This window comes from Peromyscus californicus, unplaced genomic scaffold, assembly GCF_007827085.1.
Source record: "Peromyscus californicus insignis strain IS unplaced genomic scaffold, ASM782708v3 Scaffold_2__1_contigs__length_46816999, whole genome shotgun sequence".
Lineage (NCBI taxonomy): Eukaryota > Metazoa > Chordata > Mammalia > Rodentia > Cricetidae > Peromyscus > Peromyscus californicus.
In genome coordinates, this window is record NW_026294540.1 from 27446276 (window position 1) to 27473518 (window position 27243).

The 27243-nt window shown below is 49.7% G+C and overlaps 1 protein-coding gene and 1 long non-coding RNA gene across 4 annotated transcripts; one reads left to right on the plus strand and one right to left on the minus strand.

The window, feature by feature from the left end:
* Positions 1-18: 18 nt before the first annotated feature.
* LOC128120272 (uncharacterized) lies at positions 19-9561 on the plus strand. 3 transcript variants are annotated; one of them, XR_008221821.1, is made up of 4 exons: positions 19-129; positions 2430-2514; positions 7166-7258; positions 9239-9561. It is a non-coding gene; the product is annotated as an uncharacterized LOC128120272 (long non-coding RNA). The 3 variants fall into 3 exon arrangements; XR_008221822.1 differs by lacking the exon at positions 2430-2514; XR_008221820.1 differs by lacking the exon at positions 19-129 and having other exon boundaries at positions 2331-2514.
* A 5251-nt stretch (positions 9562-14812) lies between these two features.
* Serpine1 (serpin family E member 1) lies at positions 14813-27018 on the minus strand. The gene is made up of 9 exons (XM_052754774.1): positions 26854-27018; positions 25414-25685; positions 23626-23859; positions 21820-22014; positions 20894-21092; positions 18953-19053; positions 18761-18847; positions 17720-17803; positions 14813-17457 (listed from the first exon to the last, which is right to left on the minus strand). The coding sequence occupies exons 2-9, from the start codon at positions 25682-25684 to the stop codon at positions 17420-17422; spliced, it is 1209 nt and encodes a 402-aa protein (XP_052610734.1). The 5' UTR covers position 25685; positions 26854-27018; the 3' UTR covers positions 14813-17419.
* Positions 27019-27243: the final 225 nt, after the last annotated feature.

Consider the following 27243-nt stretch of genomic DNA (forward strand, 5'->3'; position numbering starts at 1 on the left):
TCCCACCCCCCCTCCCATCCCACCCGGCGCGCGGGCGGGGCTGGAGGCGGAGAAGCGGAAACCATGGCAACCAGGTCCTTGACTTCGGCTTTGCAGAAGCTCGGTCGTCATGGTAACAAGGCTGTCTCGGTGGGTTGATTGGAGGATGGGAAGGGCGGGGTGGGGGTGGGGGGGGACAATGAAGGGCCTCGAGCTGTGGAGCATTTGTGGGGGGGGGGGGAAGAAGGCGGGAAAAGGGCGAGAGGTGAGCCAGGAGGAATGATGTGGAAAACATCGGCCCGAGGGTGGTGGTGGGGCCGCACGAGGGAGGCTGGGGGGCAGAGGTCAAGAACAGCTCAGGGCGACATAACAGTACCCTGTCCCCCGAACAAGCAAGGCGGTGTGGGGGTGGTGCACACCTGTGATGCCAGCCGCTGGAAGGCAGCGACAGGAGCGGCTCGTGGCCCAAGCCCAGGCTCAGCTAAGTGGCGTGGTCGAGACCACCCCAGGCTGCAAGCCCGTCTCATGCGAAGGGAAACCGAACGGTGCGGGTGTGATGGCTCCGATCATACAGAAGGTCCCCAAACCCAAGCTGAGGACTCCTGCAAGTTGTCCCCTGACACCCCCACAATCGAGCACCCTGGCATGTGCACGCTCCCACACGGCACGCTCCCGAGCAACACAAAATACATATATGAAATGGAATCTTGAAACTAAAACAGCCGGGCGGTGGTGGCGCACGCCTTTGATCCCAGCACTCGGGAGGCAGAGGCAGGCGGATCTCTGTGAATTCGAGGCCAGCCTGGTCTACAAAGTGAGTTCCGGGACAGCCAGGGCTACACAGAGAAACCCTGTCTCGAAAAACAAAACAAAACTAAACTAAAAAATTAAAACAGTATAGAGCTTAAGTATTGATTTGAGAACTTACTAGATGCAACACTGTCTTTTGTATATATGTATATATATATATATTTATATATTTATATATATATATATATATATATATATAGTGTGTGTGTGTGTATGTAGCTGGGAGGTGGTGGCGCATGCCTTTAATCCCAGCACTTGGGAGGCAGAGCCAGGCGGATCTCTGTGAGTTCGAGGCCAGCCTGGGCTACAGAGCGAGATCCAGGACAGGCATCAAAACTATACAGAGAAACTCTGTCTCAAAAAAAAATATATATATATATATAGTGTGTGTGTGTGTGTGTGTGTGTGTGTGTGTGTGTGTGTACAAGTGATGGTTTACACTTGTAATGCTGGAGTTTGGAAAGTAGAGGCAGACAGATCAGGATCACGAGTTCAAAGTTATCTTTGGCTACATAGCCAGTTCACAGTCTGGGCTGAGACGCCATGTCAAAAACAAAACAACAACAGAACTACACACACACACACAAATAAACCATATTAGCCAGGCAGTACATGCCTGTAATCCGATCCCTGGGGAGGCAGAGGCAAGAGGATTGGTCAAGAGAGTTCAAGGCCAGCCTAGGCTATGTAAAGAGAGAAGCTGTCTTAATAATAAATAAATAAGTAAAAGCAAACAGCAACACCAACCCCCCAAATCAAAACAAAACAAAAAACGTGGGTCAAAATTAAAATGCAGCAGATGTAAATGACACCTAAATGTGAACTCAAAAAGAATTGTAGCAAGAGCTTTAGTGTTCTCTCCCTCCCCATTTCCCTCTCCTTTTCTTTGTCTCTCTCTCCACTAAGGAGGTATGGATACAAGGAAAACACTCAATGTGTTTAGGCTGAAGGTTTAAAACCACACTCACTTTATCCTCTGGAGATTGCACCCCAAGTCTCCCAGGCGACTCCTGAAGCCTCAGACTGTGTGAAATCATGGACTGAAGTTTTCCTATACCTATAATAAAGTTTGATTTATAAATTATGCACAGAATGAACCTAAGGACCAAAATAATAATAAGGACTAATATTAGGAGCTGGAGAGATGGCTTAGTGGTTAAGAGCAGGTACTACACTTGGAGGGGACCCTAGTTCAGGTCCCAGCATCCCCAGTGGGTGACTCACAAGTGCCTCTAATTCTATGTCCAGGGATCCAGCACCTACTTCTGGCCTTCGCGGGGCATCTTCACATCAGCATGCGTGTGCCCATACATAGACACACATGAATAAAAATTAAAAAATATGGGGCTGGAGAGATGGCTCAGAGGTTAAGCGCACTGACTGCTCTTCCAGAGGTCCTGAGTTCAATTCCCAGCAACCACATGGTGGCTCACAACCACCTCTAACGAGATCTGGTGCCCTCTTCTGGCCTGCAGGGGTATATGCAGACAGAACGCTGTGTACATGATAAATAAATAAATATTTAAAAAAAAAAAAAAAAAAATTAAAAAATAAATATTAAAAAGCCCACGTGCTGAAATGGAACAGTTACGACAGTGTGTTGCCATGGAGTTATCACCCTCACTACTTTTGCGCTTCAGAACCATTCAGCAGAGTATGCGGTATTTGAACACAAAAGCACTGTGCTCAACCTGACAACCAAGATGGCCACTAAGTAATGAACGTGTGAGTATTGGACAATGAGATGATTTTGGGCAGAGGGGGAGTCCCTAAGAATGGCATGCGATTTAAAGCTCTCCAGCTGGGCAGGGATGTGGCTCAGCTGATAGAGTGCCCGCTTGCCCCGTGTGAATCGTGGGTTTTGCTCCCAGCACAGCATACCTTGGGTGAAGTGAACACCTGTCATCCCAGCCCTTGGGTGGTGGAGGCAGGAGGATCAGGGCTTGAAAATCGTTTCTCTCTACATAGCTAGGTCAAGGCCAGCCTCGGGTACATGAGACACAAATATTCAGACAAAAATAAAAGGCCAGTGAGATGGCTGAGCAGGTAAAGGCACTTGTCCCCAAGCCCTGACCTGAGTTTGACTCCTGGGACCCGGGTCGTGGAAGGAAAAACCTGGTGCCTACAAGTTGTCTTCTGATCATCCATGTCACGGCAAGTGCACACGCACAATAAACAAGTAAATAAATGTATAATAAGACAGACTGGTGGTGGCGCACGCCTTTAATCCCAGCACTTGGGAGGCGGATCTCTGTGAGTTCGAGGCCAGCCTGGTCTCCAGAGTGAGATCCAGGACAGGCACCAAAACTACACAGAGAAACCCTGTCTCGAAAATAAAAAAAAACCCAAAACAAACAAACTATATATTTAATAGGAAGCTTGTGGATTGTTTACTTCTGGGTATTTGCCATTTAATATTTTTGGGTTACAGTGGACTTTAGGGAACTGAAACTACAAAGACCTTAACTGAATAAGGTTGGGGGCAAGAAACAACTGTCTTTTTTTTAAATTCTTTTTATTTTTAAATTGTGTGTGTGTGTGTGTGTGTGTGTGTGTGTGTCTGTCTGTCTATGTATGTATGTGGGTATGCTCTTGTGAGTATGGGCACTCTTGGAGGCAAGAGGAGGCTTGAGAGCCCCTGGAGCTGGAGTTAGAGGCAGTCGTAGGCTTCCCGATGTGGGTGCTGGGAACTGAACTCAGGTTCTCTATAAATGCTCTCGACAGCAAAGTCTTCTCTCCAGCCCTGTGCTTTATTATTATCACTTTTTGTAATTTTTAGACAGAATCTCATTATGTACCTCTGGCTAGCCTGGAACTTGCTATGTAGAGCAGGCTGGCCTCGAACTCACAGAGACCCCCCTGCCTCTGCTACACAAGTACTGGGATTAAAGGCGTGTACCATGCTACATGCCACCCTAACATCATGCCCAGTGACAGCTTTGTTTCTTGATCGTTGGCTGCAGCACATGTTGTTATTATTTCTGTTTGTTCATCAAGAAATTGCTTACATGTTTTCACCATTTCTTGTTCTTTGGTGTGGATGTAATATCCTGGATCGGTTGGAAGAGAACCCAATTCCCATGGAATGGAATCTGTCTTTAACTTTTTTTGGTTTTGGTTTTTCAAGACAGGTTTTCTTTGTTTAGTTTTGTTGCCTTTCCTGGAACTCTGTAGCCCAGGCTGTCCTTGAACTCACAGAGATCCGCCTGGCTCTGCCTCCCGAGTGCTGGGCTCGAGGCGTGCGCCACCACCGCCCGGCTTGTCTTTAACTCTTACTAAGCTGCCTAGCTATAGGTGAGCAATTCAACTCACCCTGTCTTTATTTTTTTAATAATTTATTTATTTTTATTTAATGTGCATTGGTGTTTTTGCCTGCATGTACGTCTGTGTGAGGGTGTGGGATCCTCTGGAACTGGAGTCACAGACAGTTGAGAGCTGCCATGTGGGTGCTGGGAATCGACGCTATGACCTCTGGAAGAGCTGCCAGTGCTCTTAACTGCAGAACCATCTCTCCAGCCCCCGCCATCTCTTTATTTAAAAAAAACAAAACAGAACAAAAACAAAAAACCAAAGGGTTGGGCTGGAGAACGGCTCCGTGGTTAAGAGTGCTGACTGCTATTTGAGAAGATCCAGGTTCGAGTCCCAGTACCCACACTGAGTGGTTCACCACCACTTGTAACTCCAGCTCTACAGGATCTGACAGCCTCTGGCCTCTTCGGGCACCACGTAGGTACATGGTACACATAGACTCATGCAGGAGCATACACACGTATACACATAAAAATAAATAAATAAGAGTTTTCAAAAATGAAGGATTGGCAAGATGGCTCAGTGGGTAAAGATGTCTGCAGGCACGTGCATAAAATAAATAAATAAAAAGGTCTTAAAAAAAAAAAAAAGACAGAGCTGGGCGGTGGTGGCGCACGCCTTTAATCCCAGCACTCGGGAGGCAGAGGCAGGCGGATCTCTGTGAGTTCGAGGCCAGCCTGGGCTACAAAGTGAGTTCCAGGAAAGGCGCAAAGCTACACAGAGAAACCCTGTCTCGAAAAACCAAAAAAAAAAGAGAGAAAAAAAAAGACAGTTTAGCCGGATGGCGGCCGTGGTGCACGCCTTTAATCCCAGCACTTGGGAGGCAGAGGCAGGTGGATCTCTGTGAGTTCCAGGACAGGCTCCAAAGCTACACAGAGAAACGCTGTCTCAAAAAACCAAAAAAAAAAAAAAAAAAAAAAAAAGACAGTTTAATGAATAAAAGTACCTGCTGCCAAGCTTGATAACTTGAGTTTGATTCCCACCTACATAGTGGAAGAATAAATAGTAATAAACTCATAGTGTGTACTCTTTCTCTCTCCTTCTCCTCTGCTCTCTGGAGTAGAGGTATGGACACACACGATTCTCACATACAGTTCCCATGAGTTGTTGAGTTGTTCTCTGACCTCCAATCATATTATAGCAAGTGCATACTCTCTGTCTCTGTCTCTGTCTCTCTCACACTCACACACACACACACACAAACACACACACACAGAGGCACACAAACACGCACGCACAAATAAACATTAAAAAGAAAGAGGAGCGGAGAGCCAGCCAACAGGCTGCTAAGTTTGGAAGCTCCAGAGATGCGAGCCCCTACACTCCCTGGAAAGCTGAGAAATCCTAGAATTCCTCATCGCACTTTGCCTAACTGCGGAAAAGAGGCGATTCACAAGAGAATTGTCTGGAAAATAGGTGTTGCCGACCTGGCTTGCTAGGTGTGGAAGCTGGCCATTGTTCCTGTGTGGTTTGCCTATCTTGTCTTTCCACCTGGAAGATGGGAAAGCAGCAAGACCCTGAAGGGGATCATGGGAGGTGACAGCCCTATCACCTGTTCCCCTCCTGCGCCAGGCATGTAGCTCAGTACGCTGCTTGGCTGATGAGAATGTACCTAGTATGAACAGCTGTAGCGGCACACACTTGTAATCCCAGCACTTGAGAGGTAGAGGCAGGAGTTCAGGGATTCCAAGTATTTAGATGCTATACAGTGAGTTTAAGGTCAGCTTTGGGTTACGTGAGGTTTTGTATCCAAAGCAAAACAATTAACAACAAAACAAACAGGAAGAAGGAGAAGAAGAAGAAGAAGAAGAAGAAGAAGAAGAAGAAGAAGAAGAAGAAGAAGAAGAAGAAGAAGAAGAAGAAGAAGAAGAAAGAAAAACAGAGCAGAGCTAGGGCTAGAGAGCATAGAGAGCCTAGGACCTGAGTTTGATTCCCAGCACCATGTAAGGTGGCTCCCAGCCCCGCCTCTAACCACAGCTCCTAGGATTCTGCTGCTCGCTTTTTACGTCCTTGGGCGCCCGCACATCCACACACACACTCTCACACAGACACAGAAACACACAGTACATCTTAGAAACAAGCAAACAAAGAAGCATTTTGCCTGTCATTCGTCCAGAATGACAGAAAGGTGATGGACTGGGTTGCTTAATTGTTTGTGAGTAATGGAAGTTGAGACCACACAAGAGGGCTCCTTACTTCGGGTGCCTGGGGAGGTGTTAGGGTTTGATGCAGTGGGCAGTTGGGAGTAATTACGGCTATTGGAGTTGGTGAACCACCTAATGAAAATAGTGGTGAGAAGCTGTGAGCCGGCTCCGTGGTTAGAGTGTTAGTCACATAGCAATGTGTGGGATAATTGGAAAGCATTGATGGAAGGCCAGAAGATCACGAAGGTGATCGAGGCCCAAGGAGGAAATGGAGAAAGACAATCAGAGTTGACTATGATGAGCTAATCAGCCGAAGTTGATAAATGATCTATGAGGTAAAGAAGGGAGAAGAATCCAAGATGAGCTGGAGAGGCGTGTGTGACTCCTTTTGTACAGATGGAGACAGCAGAAGACAGCTTGGAGGGGTGCCACTGTCCCAACCAGAGCCGCAGTCAGAGTCCTCGGATGACATCATCCTTATTTCTATTTTTTTGAAATGGGGTACCAAGTAGCCCAGGCTTATTTCAAGCCTGTTATGTGGTTGAGCATGGTCTTGAACTTATGATCCTCCTGCCCCTACTTCCCCAGGGCTGGGATTGCCGGCAGGAGCTGCCACATCTGTTTTGCTTTTTGTTTGTTTGCTTTTCTAGACGATGTTTCTCTGTGTAGCGCTGTCTGTCCTGGACCTCGATCTGTGGACCAGGCTGGCCTCGAACTCAGAGATCTGCCCGCTTCTACCTCTTGAGTCCTGGGATTAAAGGCGTGTGCCACCATGCCAGACTCCACGACATCTGGTTTATGCCGTGCTGGAGATGGGACCCAGGCCTTCATGCCTGCTAGGCAAGCACCCTACCCACCTGAGCATATCCCCCGCCCCCATTTGACATCATTTACAGTAACAAATTTTTTTTTTTTTGAGACAGGGTCTTAAGAAGCCACCCCAAGACTAGCTTCCAAGTGGCTCCACAGCCCGGGCTGTCCTGGCTGTCTTAGTCTCTCGAGCACTGGGATTACAGGTACATGCCACCACACCCTGCTCACATGACCCTTTGTGTCCAGCTCTGCGCATTCATGCACCCGCCCGCGTGGACTTTGGTCTAGGAGTGGGTGAGACAAAGCAGGATAGATTGGACTCTAAGAAGACCATCAGAGGGTAAAATCCCTCAGATGGCGGTGTGGTGGTGCTGATGACGGTATCCCGCGTTCAGCGAGGAGATGGCTGGGGTAGGGGAGCACAGGTGTTTGGGGGGCGTTGTTTTTCATACGTAACTCCGTTCCCTTGCTGTCCTGTTCCCCTGCTGGGCTTCAGTTAGTCAGAGCTGGTTTCTGTTCATGTCACAAAGAGCTGCCTGGTAAATTTCCTCGCTGTGAGTTCTCTGCTGACTGCTTATGACTCAGCCTCATCGATTCAGCTGGGTCTCGGGCTCCTGTGGGATGCTGTCACGTGCATTTTCATTTCTCCCCATCACCCAGAAGAGAGGTGTTTGTTTCCGTATATGTGTGTGCGTGTACACACACGCATGGGCTTATGTGCACATGTGTCATCTGTGTACATGTTTATACGGGTGTGTGCATGTGAGTTGTCTGCATGTATATGTGTGTACGTGCATGTGGAGGACAAAGATGGATATCTGGTGTCTTCCCCAATTGATCTCCATCTTGTTTATTCATGTTTATTACGTGTGTGTGTGTGTGTGTGTGTGTGTGTGTGTGTGTGCGCGTGTGCGCATGCATGCTCACATGTGCCTGTGCACATGTTTTTCACATGTGGAGGTCAGAGGACAACTCTCAGGAATGTGTCCTCTTCTTCCATCACGTGGGTCTCGGGGGTTGAACTCCGGTCATCAGGCTTGTTGGCAAGCGTCTTCATCTGATTCCCCACCTCCATTTTGGAGACAGGGTCCCCTTGAACCTGGAGCTCACTGTCTGTCTGGCCGGCCGGTGAGCTCCCGGGCCGGCCTGTCTCTGCCTCCCCAGCACCGGGATGACAGATGAAATACTGCTGCACCCAGCTTTACACAGAGTCTGTGGGGTCCAGTCCGCACCTCTGCCCAGCAAGCTCTTGCCTCAGCAGGCTGAGCCCCGTCTCCAGCCCCAGAATGGTGTTTTCTGACTACCCCTAGTTGGGACCCACATGGATGAGTTTTGAGATAGATTAAGTGTGGGTCTCAGTGTGACAACACTGAGAAGCGGGGGCCTGTAAGATGTGAGATTAGGGCTGGAGCTGGAGAGACGGCTCAGTGGTTAAGAACTCATTGTTCCTGAAGAGGACCCAGGTTTGATTCCCAACACTACATGGTGCTTCACAAACATCTGTAACTCCAGTTCCAGGGGATCTGATGCTCTCTTCTGCACTTAGCAGAAACCAGACATACATACATGTGGTACACAGACAGACAGACAAAACACCCATAGTCAAAGAGAGAGAGAGAGAGAGAGAGAGAGAGAGAGAGAGAGAGAGAGAGAGAGAGAGAGGGGATAGTTATGGGTTGAAGCTGAAATGCCTCCTACAAGGTCGTGTTTTAAGCACCCTATCCCCAAGCTGTGGAGCCTGTTAGAAAGCATGTGTGTGTGTGTGTGTGTGATGGTTAGCATTAATTGACAACTTGACACAGTCTAGAGTCATTCCCCTAGGTCATGCCTGGGGCGGGGGTTATCTTCATCTCATAAAATAAAGTGGAGAGATCCCTTCCACTGTGGGTGGCACCATTCCCTAGGGGGACCCTGGACCGGAACTAGAGAAGGGAGCTGAACACCAACATTCATCACTCCGTTCCTGGTTGTGGGTGTCATGTGACCAGCTGCTTCCGGCTCCACCTGCCTCGTGGTGGACTGTGACCCTTGAACTGTGAACTAAAGCAAACCCTTTCCTCTTGGAATTGTCTCTGTCAGTGTATTCTATCACAGCAGTGAGAAAAGTAACTAACACAGGGCATGGTTGACGGAAGTCCGTCACTGGTCTTTGAAGGTGATACCCACCCCTTGTTCCCATCTAGCTCTCTGTTTCCTGGTCTCTTACCATGTGAGGAATCATGGCATCATGCCCCCACCACCTTGGATGGATCCATTCTGTTGTGTCTCCCCGGGGTGATGGACTGCGTCCCCCTGAAATCATGAGTCAAACTAACTCTGTGATGGCTAATCTTCCTTGTCAACCTGCCTGGATTGAGAATTTCCTAAGAGACAGACATAGCTTTTGGTGTTACCGTGAAGCATCTCCAGGGAGTTTAACTGAGCCGGGAAAACCCACCCTGAATGTGGGTGACGTCATCCCATCCACTGGGACTCCAGACTAAATAAAACAGAGACAGTGAGCGGAGCACAGCATCTCTCTGCTTCCTGACTTCAATTTCGATGTGGCCCGCTGCCTCACCCCCTGCCCCCCCCGTCACCCCCTCCCCACCGTGACGGACTGAGGGGACTGTACCCTCAGACTGTGAGCCGCAGCAAACCCTGCTTGGAGCTGCTTTTGTGAGGTTTTTTTTTTCTCACAACAACACAAAAGTAACTAACACAGCCATTAAGGGGAATGATGATGACTTCCTCGCTCCTTTGAGCTGGATTAGTCATTGAAAGTGCGTTGTTATAAATGGAATCCACCCTCCCTGTTTTCTCTCCTCTGCACACAGCCAATTTGGCCCCCCCCCCCCCGACGGGAAGCAGTGCCAGGCCCCCGGCAGAAGCTGAATGGATGCCAGCCCTGTGCTCCTGGCCTTCCCAGCCTCCAGAACCATGGCCATCACGATTCTCTACTCTTTACAGCTTATTCAATCCTACCTGGGTATGCTGGCACACACCTGTCATCCTCTTATTTTAGAGGCTGAGACAGGTGAATGACAAGTTCGAGGCCACGCCGGGCTAATCTGTGAGGCCTAGTCTCCTAAAACAAAACAACCCTAAAAACCAGAACAATAAAACAAGACACACACACACACACACACACACACACACACACACACACACACACACACGTGTGTCTCTGTGTGTGTGTCTGTGTCTGTGTCTGTGTGTACGCGCCATGGTGCACATGTAGCGGTCAGAGGACCCTTGCCCAAGTTGGTTCTCTCCATACCAATATGGGTCCTGGGGATGGAACTCAGGTTGTCTGCCTTGGGGGCAAGCGCCTTTGCCCGCTGAGCCGTCTCAGTGAACCGCTAATACTTTCCCCACACACCTCTTTGGTGGAGACGGGGTCTCATGTATCAAAGGCTGGCCTCAAACTTGCCACGGAGCCGAGCGTGACCTACAACTTCTGATCCTCCTGCCTCGGTTACAGGAGTGCTGGGATACAGGCCTGCGCCGCTGTGTCTGGTTTTATGGCGTTCTGGGGCTAGAACTCAGGGCGTCGTGCACACGAGGCAAAGCACTCTGCCAGCTGAACCACGTTCCCAGCCCCAGGTTTGTTTTTTTTAAGTGACTCTAAGCTAAACAACAGAGTTCAAAATTTTGGCACGATTTTGTTTGAAGACACAGCTGTTTCCATCCAGAAAAGAGCATTCCATTAGAGTCAATGTGACATCTGGTGGGAGTGGGGGCGGGGGCGGGGGGGACACGCGGCGATGACACACACGCCTCACCCAGGAAGCTTCTGTTTAGGCTAAAGAGTGGCGTATGTGAATTCAGGCGCTGGAGACGGGAACATGAGGCCAAAATGGTTTGCCTGGCTGTGTATAAGCTCTTAAAACACACACACACACACACACACACACACACACACACACACACACACACGCTCAAACAACACAATGATTGATTGATTGTGGTGTGTGTCGGGGGGAATGCACATACCATGTCATGTATGTAGAGATCAGAGGACAACTTTCAGGAATCCGGTCTCTCCTTCTGTTATGTGGGACCCAGGAATCGAACTTAGTTCCCCAGGCTTGGCAGCAAGTACTCCTAAAACTGAGCCATCTCACTGGGCTGTCTCACGGGCTCTTCTAAGCACTTTTGGTGTCTGGAGAGACTTATTCTCATTCATAAATGCCGCAAAGAGTCAATACATACAGCAGCAGAAGTTCAGATATTGTCCTCTGTCCTGCTGTTAGGTAACTATGACAATATTAGCAGGAATTAGGGCGCATTAGTTACTGTCCATAGTCCTAGCGACTTAGCAAGCTGTTAAGCCCGGGCGATTGAAGCCATCCTGGGCGATATAACAAGACACTGTCTCAAAAATACTGCTGATAGAACCATACAGTTTCTTAGTCTCTCTGTTTTTCTTTCTTTCTTTTTTTAAGTTAATACGTACTTCTTTGAAACTTTTTTTTTTAACATTTGTTTACTTATTGTGTGGGTGAGCATGTGCCACGTGTGTGGAGGACAGAGGACAACCTGCAGGGGTGCATTCCCTCCTCCCTCCGGGGTTCTGGGCATTGAACTCAGCTCATTTTGGAGACAACAGCCTTTACCTGCTGAGTCCTCTCGAGGACACTGTCTCAGGTTTCCTCATTGCTACATAAATGTTTGCCACTGTTACTACAATGAGACTTACTTGGTGGACCACTTTAAAAATGGTTTAAGGGCTGGAGAGGTGGCTCAGCAGTTAAGAGCACTGAGTGCTTTTCCAAAGGACCTGGGTTCAAGTCCCAGCACCCACATGGCAGCTAATAGTCATCTATGACTAATAACTCCAGTTTCAGGAAACCAAATGCTCTTTTCTGCCTCCTCAGAAGCACATGTATGTCTGTGCACACATGTACACCCACACAGTAAATAAATGTGCACAGACATACATGCAGACAAAACAGCCATACTAATAAAATAAAAATAAATGAATAAATCTAAAAATACTAATTAAAAAGAAGATTTCCCTGAGCCAGGTGTGATGTTACATGCCCATCATTCCAGCACTCAGGATGCTGGGGCTGTATGATGGCAAGTTCCAGGCTAGCCTGGGCTACATATCAAGACCCAGTCTTAAAACAAAACAAACAAACAAAACATTCTTAAGATTAGTGAGTCCTTTAATTCCAGCACTTGAGAAGCAGAAGCAGATGGATTTCTAAGAGTTCCAGGCTAGCCTGGTCTACATAGTGAGACCCTGTCTCAAAACAAACAAACACAACCGAAATCCCATGGTTATTATTTGGCAATGTGTCACACAATCCCTGCACTCAGTAGCATGAGGCACGAGGATTGTGAGATCAAGGATAGCCAAGGCCATTTAATGGTGTCCTGTTTTAAAAAAGAAGAAGAAGGAGGAGGAGGAGGAGGAGGAGGAGGAGGAGGAGGAGGAGGAGGAGAAGAAGAAGAAGAAGAAGAAGAAGAAGAAGAAGAAGAAGAAGAAGAAGAAGAAAAGGAAAAAGTTTGGAAAACAGGTCACGTCTCCTTAGCAGATGTGGTCTTTATAGAATATTTTTATCACAGAGGGTTTCCCACATTTGTGTTCATTGCCTGTCCGTGGGCAGATAAACAATCCCACTGTGTAATATTGATAAAAAAAAAATTAAATTAAAAAAAGCTGGGAGTGGTGGCTGGGGACAGATCTTAGTTTTTCATCTCTAAAGAAAGAGAAAAGAAGAAAAACTTTGGGAGGCTGAGGAAAGCAGGCCACGCAGAAGTGAAAGAGGCCGGGCAGGCCGCCCGCGGTGAGGGCGCCCAGGTCCCTCGCCGTCTTTACCTTGGCTGTCTCTGAGAATAGCAGAGAAGCTGTTAAGTGGGGCAGCGCCTTGCTGGACTCCGCTGCAGTGAGGGGACCTTTTGAAGAATCCTTTTCTCTCGAGCCTTCTCAGCATGTGAGGCCATTTTTGAACTGTCGGTTGGAGAATTAGGGCTCACGAGTCCTGCTTTTTTGAGCTTTTTTTTTTTTTTTCCCCGATGTAGAGTTCCTTGTAAGTTTTTAAAAGAAAATCTCTTATCATAAATGGGTCACTATTCAGCCTTCACCCCGAGGCCTAGAACTGCTCACATTTTTGGGGACATAAGGAGGTTGTATCTGGGTCCCCGTGTCCTTGACTTCTTAGACAGTTGTCTTCATGACCCTAGCTACCCACCCCTACACCCAAAGGGGACTTGTACAAGAGAGTGAGGCAGGAGGATGGAAACTAGTGTCAGATGAGGGTTGTTTTCTTTCTTCTTTTACACTTATTTCCTTTTCGTGTGTGTGTGTGTGTGTGTGTGTGTGTGTGTGTGTGTGTGTGTGTGTATGTGATGTGTGTTCATGAGTAGAGATATGCACGGGCTGTGGTTCACATACAAAGGTCAGCAGACGATTGACATCAATGAGTCTTCAGTTTTCTCTCCACCACACCGTATCAGCCCTGGGAATGGAACTCGCATCCTCACACTCGGCAGCGAATGCCTCTGTCCACTGAGCCGTGGTGCCTGTCCTCAGCTGAAGTTTGGCCCGCAATCTCAGTCCTGAACTATCTGGTTTGAATCTCTAGGTTAAGCTAAGCCCTTTGTCCTTTTAATTTTGTCAAGTTTCTGTTGTGTGCTGGGGACTGAGCCCGGGGCCTTACGCACGCTCTGTAAGCATCCTACCACTGAGCCAAGCCCCCAGCCCCTCACGGGTCAGTTCTATCCAGCCTAGAGAACTCTTGCCAAGAATGCTTGAAGCTCTGACTTGGAATCCCAGCCCTGCACACACACACACACACACACACACACACACACACACACACACACACACACCCCAGAAATAAATAAGCCCCCAAGCCCCAAACTGGAGGTAGAACAGGGAGAGAGAGAGAGAGAGAGAGAGAGAGAGAGAGAGAGAGAGAGAGAGAGAGAGATTTTCTAGAAAAGTCTTTAAAAGTGGCTATGGAGAGTATGTACGTAACAAAAGAGCCCTGGTCCCTGGACACATGAAGGCAAGCATTGTTATAGGCCTGGAAAGTCTAACAAGGGCCATGTTGAAAGTGATCCCACTGGCTGGCTTTGCTGGGCCATCCCAGAAGGAAAATCTGGGGCTGGAGGAATGGAGAGCAGGGGTAGAGGAGGGGGGGAAGTCCGTGATGGAAGGAAATGATAGAGGAATAGATTCAAGAATCCAGAGACCGACAGAGATTAGGCGCTTGGGTGTGGGTGGGAAGTGTTTGGCGGATCTGGATCTCTGTCTCCCTTTCTCCCCACCCCCTTCCTCTCCCTCCTTGTTTTCACATACCCCAGGCTGACCTTGAACTCACTATGTAGCAGAGAATGACTTTGAACTCTTGATCTTCCTGCCTCTACCTCCCAGATGCTGGACTTATAGGTGTGCACCGCCAAGCCTGGCCCTCCAGCTTCGGAGACACAATCTCACTGTAAAGCTCGTTCTGGTATCCAGCTTCAAACTGTCAACAAGTTCTGGGGTTACAGTTACGCCCCACCCTGCTTTTCCCTCCCCATCTCCTTCCCCACCCCCACCCCCTTCTCACCAGGGTTTGTCTGTCCATGCAACCCTGGCTGGCCTGAAACTTGCTGTATAGATCAGGCTGGTTTTGAACTCACAGAGATCTGCCTGCCTCTGCTTCCCAAGTGCTGTGTTGTGTGCCACCACACCCAGCTTACCTTTCCTTCTCCCCACCCCCACCCTCTCTCTCTTCTTTTTTCCTTCTTTTGTTTTTCTGGAGACAAGGTCTCACATAGCCCAGTTTGGCTACAAATTCACTACATGGCCCAAAACGATCTTGAATTTCTGAATCCTCCTGCCTCCACCTCCCAGGCACTGGAACTACAGGCGTGTGTCACCATGCCTACTTTGATGGAGTTCCAAGGATCAAACCCAGAGCTTTGTCCAGGCTGGGCAAGCATCAGCTGAGCCACGTCCCCAGCCCTCCCTTTCCCTGTTTTAAGGATGGTTTCCCCCAGGGGAGAATCAGACCCTGTACAACGTGTCCTTGAGGTGGGACACAGAGCTGTGGTGACCTCTCATGGATTTTTGCACAGGCTTATACCTGTGGGTGTGCGCTTCACCAAAGTCCCTACCACCGGAGGTCAGTTATGGCTTCTTTTTCGTTCTTGCTATAGTTATTGATTCCAGTTTGTACCCGAGGCTGAGCTAGCCTAGAACTGGAGATTCTTCCTGCCTCTGCCTCCCAAGGGCTAGAGCCCAGGTTTGTGCTCAGTCATGGCTTATTTTCATTTACATTTATTTTGTGGGTGTGGGTGTGAGCACACAAGTCTGTGCTCAGCATGGGTGTGTCAAAGTCAGAGGATAACTTGTAAGAAGAGTCGGTTCTTCTGCCCTGTGGGTTCTGGGAATTGAACTCAGGTCTTTGGGCTTGTCAGCAGCTGTTTTTACCATTTGAGCCATGTCGGCTGTCCCTCAACTCTGTTTCATTCTCATTATCTGTGTGTGTGAGTGTGGGTGCACGGGCCGCGTCCTGTGTGTGGAGGTCAGAGGACGCCTTTCAGGAGTCAGTTCTCTCCTTCCGTCGTGTGGGATCCAGGGTTTAAACGCAGATCATCAGTCTTGCGTGGCAAGCCATTTTACCGGTCCCCAGGACGGTTTTGATGCCTTGTGTTGAGTAAAACGTAGAAGGCAAAAAGCGGGCAATTTTATTTGCATATCATTTATTTTTATTGTTTTTAAAAACATATTCACCTGTTTATATATCAAAAGTGAAAAAAAAAGCATTTACCAACAACATTCAAGAACATTCGACCCCCCATTTGGGGCCCCTGTGGGTACAGTGTGTGGCTGTCCAGTGCATAATGAAAAAAGGAAAGAGAGAGAGAGGGAGAGGAAGAGAGAGAGGAACGAAAACACAAAGACGGAGTTGGTTTTTTCCGGTGGAGGCATAATGGATGCAGAGTGGCCCTGCTATGAGATTACATTCACGTTACCTTCTTGTGCAATTTTTCAGTAAATTGGTTTTCTGATCACACCCCCAGCTGAGGAGGCTTTCAAAAATGATTATCTAACTAAGGTGGTTGACCGGGAGCTGGCTGTCTCTTTCATCCCTCCCCCCCCAACCCCCCACGTGTCCACTGCTCACATACAGCAGCCGGAAATGACACATTGAAGTGAGTCACCAGTGCGGCTCTGAGTCACCCGGTAATTGGAGAAAGTTCTGTCCTGTTAGGTCACACAGCCCCTTTTGCCGTTCTGTTCCTGAATGTATTGGGAAAATGTGAAACCACTTTGCCCTCCCTCAAATCTCTCTCTTCCACCCAATCTTTTTTTTTTCTTCTTCTTCTTCCTTTAACGTGGGCTGCCAAGCATCACCTTGGCAAGGTCCCTAAGGAAAAAAAGCCACAGGGGTGGGGGGTGGGGGGCGAGTATTGGGGTAAGGGTGTGTTGGGCTGCCACTAGGCGGCAGTGTGAGCCCCCATCACTGGGGCCACCCGGAGGGGCAGGCTTGTGGAGTGTCGCACCCCTGAGATACAGGAATACAGACCCCAAATAGGACACCGTGTGCCATGGTTTAAATAAAATGCTTTTTCCTTAACAGTGCTTTTTCTCTCCAACAAGCTACAAGAGGAAGAATGTGATAAATATTCACGCACACCCCTGGCCTCTCCCCTGCACCCCTCTGGGAGGTTGGGGGGATGAAGAGCCAGGCATACACACATCTGACCTTTCTTTTCACTGTTCCCAAAAGGAAAAGAGTTTGTGGGTTGAAAAAAGCTATGTAAACAAGTCACCTACACTCTGAAATAACCTATGCATGCTGTGTTGGGGAGGGCACACAGGGAGCTGGGAGAGGGCTCAGTCCTGGGCAAACACTTGATCCGTCCATCTGCTGGCCCTGGGAGCTGGGCAAGGTGTTCGTTTCCACAGTGCGCCTTGAGAGAAAGGCAGCGTTTCTTCCTTTAGCCCATGGCCACCCACCCCAGCCATGGCAGACAGGGGCAAGAGGTGGCCACAGCGTGACTGGAACACAAATGACTTTTGCCCAAGCATGCCGAGGGGAAGTCTTGTGGCCCCACCCCACTGGGGTGTTAATGGGACCCAGGTCCAAAAGCTGAACGTTAGAAAGATGAGCAGATGAAGATTCTGTGAGGTCTGTGGTCTGGATCACAGACCTTTGTGGAACAGGGGAGTCCAACTCCTAGTGAGGGAGTTCGACTCTTTCCCCTTCGAGAGTCCGAGGTCTGGGAGGCCGGTTGGAAAGATTTACCAGTGTGGGAGTGAAAAGGAAATGCCTCCTTTTTCTCCAGAAAGAGTACTTAAAATAATTATTTTCCTCAGAGTTTCTGCTTATAAACGTCTCCAGTTTTGTCCCGAGTGAAGGCTTCTCTTCCCGCTGTCAAGGCTCCATCAATTGGCCCATGAAGAGGATTGTCCCTGGGGGAGGGAAGAATCATGCCAGGTGAGAAACTAAGGAGGTGAATGAGCTGCCAGGAGTCACAGCTGCCATGTGGCCAAGTGAGGACAGGGGTCCTGGCACTGTGCGGGCTATGACAGGGTGCTGGAACGGAATGGAACCGAGTTCCAGAATCTTGGCTGAGTCCCTAAAGGCTCAAGGGACATCTACATGGTGGGCAGGTATATAATGATTTTTGAGAAATAGCAGGAAGAGAGGAGAATGTTAGGGGGTTCTGCTCACCTGTCGGATTGTGCCGAACCACAAAGAGGAAGGGCCGGTCCATAACCACCTCCTGAGGAGCCATGCGGGCTGAGACTAGAATGGCTGGAAGAGAAGGGACACCATGTTAGGGTGAGGGGGATGTTGTCACTGGTGTAGTCCCAAGAGATCCAGCGACACTAGTCTATCTGGTGTCAGCACTGGGAAGTGATTTTCAGGTGGTTTAAAAGAAACTAGTCGTGGGTATGGAACCCAGAGCCTCAGGCATGCTAGAGCAAGAGCGCTACAGCTGAGTCACACCCCAGCCCCTCACTGGGGGATTCTAGGCAGGTGCTCTACCACTGAGCCACACCCCAGCCCCTCACTGGGGGATTCTAGGCAGGTGCTCTACCACTGAGCCACATCCCAGCCCCTCACTGGGGGATTCTAGGCAGGTGCTCTACCACTGAGCCACACCCCAGCCCCTCACTGGGGGATTCTAGGCAGGGGCTCTACCACTGAGCCACACCCCAGCCCCTCACTGGGGGATTCTAGGCAGGTGCTCTACCACTGAGACACACCCCAGCCCCTCACTGGGGGATTCTAGGCAGGGGCTCTACCATCAGGCTACATTCCCTGTCCTTGGTTTTCAGGACAGGGTCTTGCTTCTTTGAACTTACATCCTTCCGCCTCAGCCTTCCAAGGCACGCACACACTATCTGGCTTTGGGTGGTTTCTTTGTTCTCTGACTATTGCCCTTAAATTTCGAGACTTCCTCTGAGCCCCGGTTTCCTGTAGGATTTGGTCAAGCTCTATCATTCACAAACGTATTTAGGGCTCGCTGCCTAGCAAATGTTTTAAATTCACTTCCTTCAGGTTTTCCTTTGGGGTCCTGGCCACATTCTGGGACCTCGGGAGCCGTAGACGAGGCAGCAGGGTCCCAGGGGGAAGTGGAGCCATTTTCCACACGGAGGAACAGGTTTGGGGAGGGTGGTGACTGGGCTTGCTCTGGGTTCCCTCCCTGCAGGGTGACTGCCCCCCCCCCCCCGGGTGGCGGGCTGACACAGGCAGAGCCCCACTCACCTGTGGAGGACGACGCCACAGTGCCGCTCTCGTTCACCTCGATCTTGACTTTCTGCAGTGCCTGAGCTACAGAGAGCTGCTCTTGGTCTGAAACAGAGCGGGAGGGGAGGGGGGACCGGTTAGCCACCACTCTATCCTCCCCGGGGGACCCTGACCCTCGGAAGCAATGAAGTGAGAGGGTTTATATCTCACCGGAAAGACTTGTAAAGTCGGCCTGGACTGGGCTAAACATGTCCGTCATGCCCAAACTCTCCAGGGGCCCTCTGAGGTCCACCTCAGTCTCCAGAGAGAACCTGTGAGCAGGAGCAGGGAACAGTCAAAGGCTGCTTCTCCCAGGACCTACCAGGTGTCCTCTAGGGCGGTGGGAGAGCGTAGATCCTGTGTTTGCTTGACACAGGATCTCATGTAGCCCAGGCCGGCCCCAAACTCACTGTGCAGCCAAAGATGATCTTGAACTCCAGATCTCCCTGCTTCTACCCCCTGAGTGCTAGGATTTACAGGTGTGCACCACCATGCCTGATTTATGTAGTGCTGAGGTTTGAACCCGGGGCTCCAAACAACTTGGGCAAGCATTCCACCAACTCAACTACTTCCCTAGCCCTGACCTTGAACTTCTGATCCTCCTGCCTCCTCCTCCCTAGTATGGGATTAGAAGTCTTTGAAATCTCATTTGGCTAGGGGGTCTGGCCTTTTTTTTGCCTCCTTGCCAGAAACTTCTAATATTAATGAAACATTGTTCAGTTTTGCCACCCCCTCGAATCCGTGACTAATGGCTTTCCCCAAATAAGACAGTAGTTTGACATAATTGTATTCCGTTTGACTGCAGGAGAGGAACAGGTTCGCATTCTCCTGCGAGGGGGCTGGAGATAACTGTGGTCTGCAAGCTGTTTCTGAGCAGCTCACACAGTGAGACCTTGGGGGGCCCCTCTGCTTCCCACCAGGGCATGACTCATTATCTCCATCTTGATGAGGGAGGAAGACAGTACAAGTTCAGTAGCTAAAGCAACTCTATTCCTCTCTTTCTCCAAGCCTGACATTAGAGCATCTGGGCGTTTAGGGGAAGCCTGGGCTGGGAGCTTCCCTGTAATTCTGGAATTGCCCAGTCACAGCCCTCTCCACCCCTTTCGATTCTGCAGAAGGATTAGGGGAAAAGAAAAAAGAAAAAAAAAAATCTGTTTTCTTCTACTTTTTTTTTTTTTTGAGGGGAGTAGGGGGAGTCTTACTCAGAAGCTGTGGCCACTCCTCTGCCCAGTCTTGGGATTGATGCCTTTCAATGTTAGTACGTGAGGGAGGGGGTGGGTGGGAGCAGGAGACATTTACAAATGGGTGTCGATGACTTAGAAGCTCCTACATACTGATTTCTCTAGCTCCTCTTTTGGTGGGTCTTATTATTATTATTATTCTTTTAAGATGGGGTCTCATGTAATTCAGGAACAGAGTGAGGATGACCTTGAACCCCTGGTCCTCCTGCTTCCAGCCCCCTCATGCTGGGATGACAGGTGTGCACCACCAGCCTGGTTTATGGGGTGCTGGGGATGGAACTGAGGGCTTTGTGCGTGTGCACCCAGCCACCTGAGCTGCGACTCCACCCCTTTCCCTGCACCCCTCCCCCTTTATGAGATAGGGTTGGCCCAGGTTGGCCTTATCGTCCCACGCTAGCCTTTCAAGTGTTAGGATTACAAATTTGTGCTCCATGCCTGGTCTATGCGGTATTGGGGTCTAACCTGGGGCTTCACACAGGGTAGGTGAGCACCCTACAAACTAAAGTATATCCTCAGAAGTCTTGTCTCCATAGCCAAGGCTGGTCTTGAACTCACTGTCCTGCCTCAACCTCTCAAGTGTTGGGGCTGCAGGCTTGCGCCACTATGCTCCACTTTGGCTGACTCTTACTGGGTGGGTATTTGGTGCATGGTTGGTGTGGGGATGGATTTTATAAAAACCTGTCTCCTCTCCAACAGTAGAAACTTTCTCCAAGCATGATGATGAAATAAGAAACCGTAATCAAACCCAGGCTAGAAGGTTTCTCATCAGCCTCCCACACACGTCCCTTCTGGGAAACTCCACATGGGGACAGTGGCTTTAGGAGAGCTGGTGGGTGCCGGGATTAGGGTGTTGGCAAGCGGGATGGCTTACTTAGGCAGGATGAGGAGACGGGGTAGTCTGGTCATGTTCCCTTTCCATTGTCGGATGAGCTCAGCATCCAAGATGCTGGTGAGGGCGGACAGGGGCACTTCCTTCTGGTAGGGCGCCGCTATGAACATGCTGAGGGTTTCGCCGTGGTAGGGCAGTTCCAGGATGTCATAGTAGTGGCCTTCAGGAGTGGTGAATTCAGCTGGGAAGAAACCACGATGGCACCTTAGAAATGGCTCCAGCTCACATGGAGTCCTTCCTAGATTTTCTCCTGTCTTCTCTCCCTCTAGAAGGCCAAGCTTTCCTCTGTTCTAGTTTTGGAGATCCTTTAACCACTCTACATCCCTCCCGTTCAAGTGTTTTCCTTTCCTTTCCTTTTTTTTTTTTTTAACTAGCTATATAGCCGAGGATGGCCTTGAACTTACTCTCGACCACACCTGGCTTATGAGATGAGCATGGAACCCAGGGCTTTACTGATGCCGGATGAGCATTCTCCCTAAGCTGTAACCAACCGCACCCTTCCTGTCTACCTTTTCCCCTTGATCTTCACTGTTTTCTGTCTGACCCCAGCCACTCATTATCCCCATCCTCATCCTCTAAACCCCAACTTCCCCTAGCTTTCCCCCCTCGCTGGGCTTGTTGGCCCCAGGTAACCACACTAGAAACCCCTTAGGAGGAGAGTTGGCGTAACAGCAGGGCAGATGTGGCTCCGGGAGACTATCTCCATTTCAGCTTCATCTAGCATCAAAGAAACTGATATTTTTTTTTTCTTCCATTCTCGAACTCTCTCAGTATCTCCTGTTGGGAAGTCATTGCCATCACTTGGGTGTGTCCACCTCCTCTGCCCTCTTCCTCACTCTGAGAGGGACACTGGGTGCTGCCCAGGGCCTGTAGTTGTAAGATGTGAGGACGGGGGATCTTGGACTCACTGTAGTTGAACTTGTTGGTCTGAGCCATCATGGGCACAGAGACGGTGCTGCCATCAGACTTGTGGAAGAGGCGGTGGTGGGTGCTGGACGCTGAGAAGGGGGTCTTCCACTGGCCGTTGAAGTAGAGGGCGTTCACCAGCACCAGACGCGTCAGATGGTCCACAGCCCCTTTGGCAAGTAAGTCGCTGATCATACCTAGGGGAAGAGAGGCGATCAAGATGTAAGATGGGGGCTGGAGTGATGGCTCAGCAGTTAAGGGCACTGGCTGCTTCTCCAGAGAACCTGGGTTCAATTCCCAGCAACTACAGGGCGGCTCACAACCATCTGTAATGAGATCTGGCGCCCTCTACTGGCCTATAGGCAAACATGCAGACAGAATACTGTATACATAATAAATAATAAATATTTTTTTTAAAAGATGGTTTTTAAGCATCTTTTTAGATGCTTCCCTTCTGTTCCCTGTTCTCAAATGGATGTACATTGAACGGATACAAAGAGCTCGTGGGGGTTAAATGGATCGATTTGTTTTAAGAGTCTCGGGATGTCTTTCAGCTCAATATTCTCTCCCCCTCCCATTCCTTCCCTTCCTTCCTTCTTTCTTTCTTCCCTTTTTCCCCTCTTTATAGTACAGCCTAGTCCAGAACTCACTCCAAAGCCTAGGTTGGCCTTGAATTTATGGTAATCCTCCTGCCTCAGCTTCTCAGGAGCTGGGGTGATAAGCCTGAGCCACATCCCTGGTTTCATCACATTTTTCTTGGCTCTGGGATCCAGGTCAGCATCAGAATTAGACGCTCCTGCCTTCCCTCACGACACCTCTTCTTTTGGTCCCTAAACTAACAGTCTCGGAGGCCTGTGCACACCCGTGTCATAGTTACTGCTGCTCTTATCGACAGTGATGTCTTTGATGTTGGTGTTGCTTTCGTTCATTTGTTTTAAAAAAATTATTATTATTATTGTGTGTAGTGGGGGAAGTAGGAGGTGTGTGTGGGTGCGTGCATGCCAAGTGGAGGTCAGGGGGTGACTTATGCAGAGTTGGTTCTCTCCTTCCACATTCCTGTATGGCTTCCAGGAATCAATTCAGGTCGCCAGGCTCCACAGCAAGAGTCTTTGCCGGTGGAGCCATCTTGCTGGTCCTAGTGGGTTTTGGTTGTTGTTATTTGGAGGTGGTAGAGTAGCTAGGATTACAGGTATACTGTATACTGTACTGCACTCGGCTTGAACTGGTTAGTTTTCTTTCTCTCCCTAGAGTTTTGGTTTTGATTTGTTTGTTTGTTTGTTTGTTTGTTTGGACAGGATCTTGCTATGTAGCTCAGGCTAACCCCAAACTCACCATCTTCCTACAGGGATGAGCCATTATACCCAGCTCCGAGTGCTCTTATGCAAAAGCCTAACCAAGGCAAATATGGTTTTGGGTTATAGCTCAGTGGTAGAGCATGTGCCTAGAATTCCCCGTGAGGGGCTGGGGTGTGACTCAGTGGTAGAGCCCCTGCCTAGAATCCCCCAGTGAGGGGCTGGGGTGTGGCTCAGTGGTAGAGCCCCTGCCTAGAATCCCCCAGTGAGGGGCTGGGGTGTGGCTCAGCGGCAGAGCGATCACCCAGCATGCAAGAGGCCCCGGCTCCCATCCTCAGCACCACAGGAGGAAAGGAAGAGGACAGACATTAACTATTATACGCTGGTTCTCGAAGCATTTGCCTTTTCTCCACAAAGACGAAGCAGAAAGGGAGAGCTGAGGATGGGCGCATTTGACCCCGAATTCCCTCCCTTGCATGCGCCCTCGGGACTGGCCTGCCTTCCCCACCCCCTTACCTTTGGTGTGCCTCTCCACCCAGTCATTGATGATGAATCTGGCTCTCTCCACCTCTGAGAAGTCCACCTGCTTCACCGTGGTCCGGAAGAGCTTGAAGAAGTGGGGCATGAAGCCCTGGACCAGCTCCAGGTCCCGCTGGACGAAGATGGCGTCCGCGGTGGTGATCTCGTTCTTGTTCCAGGGCCCCATGAGCTCCTTGGACAGCCGACGGAGAGCGGGGGCCGTGCTCTTCTCTGCAGAGGTACCAGGACAGGGTCCGTTAGGCTCACGTTGAGCCCAGGGCTTTCATCCGGACCAGGTTTCCCAAGGAGGGCCTTGCCTCACCCAGATGGATGGGGTCCATGGAGGGAAGTCTCTTTCCAAACTGTAACTCTTTTTTCTTTCTCTCTTCTTCTTTCTCATCCTCCCTCCATTTCCTCCCTATTCTCTTTCTTTCTTTCTTTCTTTCTTTCTTTCTTTCTTTCTTTCTTTCTTTCTTTCTTTCTTTCTTTCTTTCTTTCTCTCTCTCTCTCTCTCTCTCTCTCTCTCTCTCTCTCTCTCTCTCTTTCTTTCTTTTTTTCCTTGTTCATTTTTTTGAGACCAGGTCTCACCCGGCACCTCTGGCCTTGAACTCACAGAGAACTGCCTGCCTCTGCCTCCTCCGGAGTCCGGGGACTAAAGGTGTGTGACACCATGCTGTCTCTGCTCCTTTGTTCTCCTCTCCCGAGCCCTCTCAGAGGGGGGGGGTCTCACACTGTAACCAGACTGTATAGACTGGTTTGCCCCTCGCTGTATGGTCCTAGATGTCTTGGAAGCTAACAGAAATCCCCCTGCCTTTGCCTCCTCTACACTGGGACTGTACTCATCTCTCAATGCAACCTTTTCGTGCATCCTTTCGCAAAAGGTCTCAACTCCTGTTTTCTTTTTCTTTACGTTAGCATATTCTTCTCAGCTCTTAAATTATAAGGATTAGCTTGCTTCCACCCACCCCACCTAAGGGCCTCGCCAGTGCTGGGATGACAGGCATGAGCCAGCCTGCTTGCTTGGCTCTTCTGTTTGGTTTTGTGACAAGATCTCGCTCTCTATCCCAGCCTGGACCGGAGCTTGCTACGTGTAGCCCAGGCTGGCCTCAAATTCATAATCCTCCTCCCTCGGCCTCCCAAGGGCTGGGACTACTGGGATGTACCACTGTACCTAGCTAGGCTGTTTGTATAATAATGGTGTTATTCAGTAATTTGTGTTCATAACCCTCTTACATATTTACTCAGCCCTGTGTGGTAGGCATTTTTTCAGTTGTCCCCCTCACTTTATAGATAATAAAACAGAGGTTTACAAGAGTTAAGGTCACAGGTTTTTTTTTTTTGTTTGTTTGTTTTTAAAGGTCTCGTGTAATCCAGGCTGTTGCTAAACTCAATACATAGCCAAGTATGGGCCTGAACTCCTGATCCTTCTGGCTCCACTTTCCAAGTAATGTGGTTACAGGTGGACACCACCACCTCCAGTTTGATTTGGTGTTGGGGATGGACCCTGGGGCTGTGTGCATGCTAGGTGAGCTACATCCCCAGGGCCAAGGGGATGTAAGCACACAGTTTGTATATTCTGTATCTACTGGCCGGTACACCACAGCCAAGTCAAGGCCGTCCGACCCAGAAGCTAGAGCGAAAATGGGTGGTCCCGGGGCTGCAGTTGGACATGACTGGACTTGGCCATGGTGGAGTCAGCCTCCTCTGCCTTCTCTGTTTGCTCTGGCCCCTAGTCTGAGAGAACCTCCTGACCCTCTTCACCTCCCACTCTCCCCCGTCTCTCACCATTGACTTTGAATCCCATAGCGTCTTGGATCTGCTGCTGGGTTTTCCCTGCTGTGGTCAGCTGCAGCATGGCCAGTACCGAGGACACCCCGTAGGGAGAGAAAACCACGTTCCGGTCCTTGGAGGCCTGGACCACATGCTTGAACACTTTGACCCCGAAGTCGGTGGCCTGATGGGCTGTGTGGGACTCTCGGGGATGTAAAGCAGATCCTCTCCCCAAGACCAGAGCCAGGCCCAGGGCGAGGCACGCTAGCGCTGAAGTTATCTGCATCCTAGGATAAATGGAAGAGAATCTGATAAGATGTTTCTGGAAGATTGCCCGGAGCGGGACATGGTGCCTCAGTCATGGACTAGGCTCTCTGTGTTTGTCTCTAGCCTGTAAGAGATCAGTCCGGTAAATTCACATTCATTAAGATCCCATAATGCAATTGGATGGTGAGCTCACCCCCTTCTGCCTCCAACCAGTTCTTTTCGTTTTTTTTCCAGACTGTGTCTTGTTATGTTACCCAGGCTGCTCTTGAACTCAGGGTCCTCCTGTTTCAATTCTCCCAGGTGCTGGGGTTATAGATATACATTACTGCCCATAGGGGCTGATTTCTACCTATGGGAATCTTAGAAAAACACCCCATGCATCTCTCTCTCCTCCTCTGTGGGCTGAGAGACCTTTGGACAATGACAATTATTCCAGTTGTAATAACTCCCTTATCACAGTTCCCCAAACTACTGCTCAAGTTAGCAGTATGAAAAAAAAAATATATTCTCTGGGGCCCGTAGAATGGCCCAGTGGGCAAAGGCACTTGCCACCAGGCATGACCAGAGTTCTATTCCTGGGACCTACATGGTAGAGAGAGAGTTGACTCCTGAAAGTTGTCCTCTGATTTCCACACTTGAACTGTGACACACGACTATGCACACACACACACACACACACACACACACACACACACACAAATGCAGTTTGTAAAGTTTTGGTTTGATTGTTTTGTTTTGGTTTTTTCGAGACAGGGTTTCTCTGTGTAGCTTTGCGCCTTTCCTGGAACTCACTTGGTAGCCCAGGCTGGCCTCGAACTCACAGAGATCCGCCTGGCTCTGCCTCCCGAGTGCTGGGATTAAAGGCGTGCGCCACCACCGCCCGGCTCTTGTTTTTTTTTTTTAACTAAAGTTTCTTTGCTAAATTAAGAAAGGGGGGAGGTTTGCTGGAGAGGGACTGAGAAACAGTGACTTTGCTTCTGGGATCCGGGGTTAGAAGTGGGATTGGACCATCTTTCTCGACCACCTGTGATCCTGGTTGGGCCAGGGTGGACTAAAGGCAGCAGAGTTCCAGAACAGAGTGGAAGGACACGGAGGGAGAATGCGGGTGATGGACAGAGACTTCTGGGGAGGGAAGTTCTCTTCCGTAACTAAGCCTTAGGTGAGGGAGCGAGCTTGCCCCTCTCCTACCTGGAGCTTTCAAAGGCGCCTTGTGATTGGCTCTTCGTCTTGCTTGTTGGCTGCTGCTCAGCTGCGGTTGGCTGTGTCCTGCGGGAGGCGGGTGTGCGGGGTTCCTCCTTCACGGTGCTCTCCGGCTCTGCAGCAGCCCGATGCAGCTGTGCTCTGTCTTGTGGCTTCAGGCTCCCTTTATACCAGATGTGGCAGGAAACAGATGAACTCATGCTCCAGCCCCACCCACTTTCCAACTCTGGAAATGTCTGGGCTGCCCGCCCGCCCTTCCCCTCCCCCGCCCCTCCCTCCCTCCCAAGGATTTGCTGGGACATGTGTGTGTGTACGTGTGTGAGAGGGCATGAGGGGTAATTGAGCCAACCCTGGGCGCCTTAACTGGAACATCCCTGT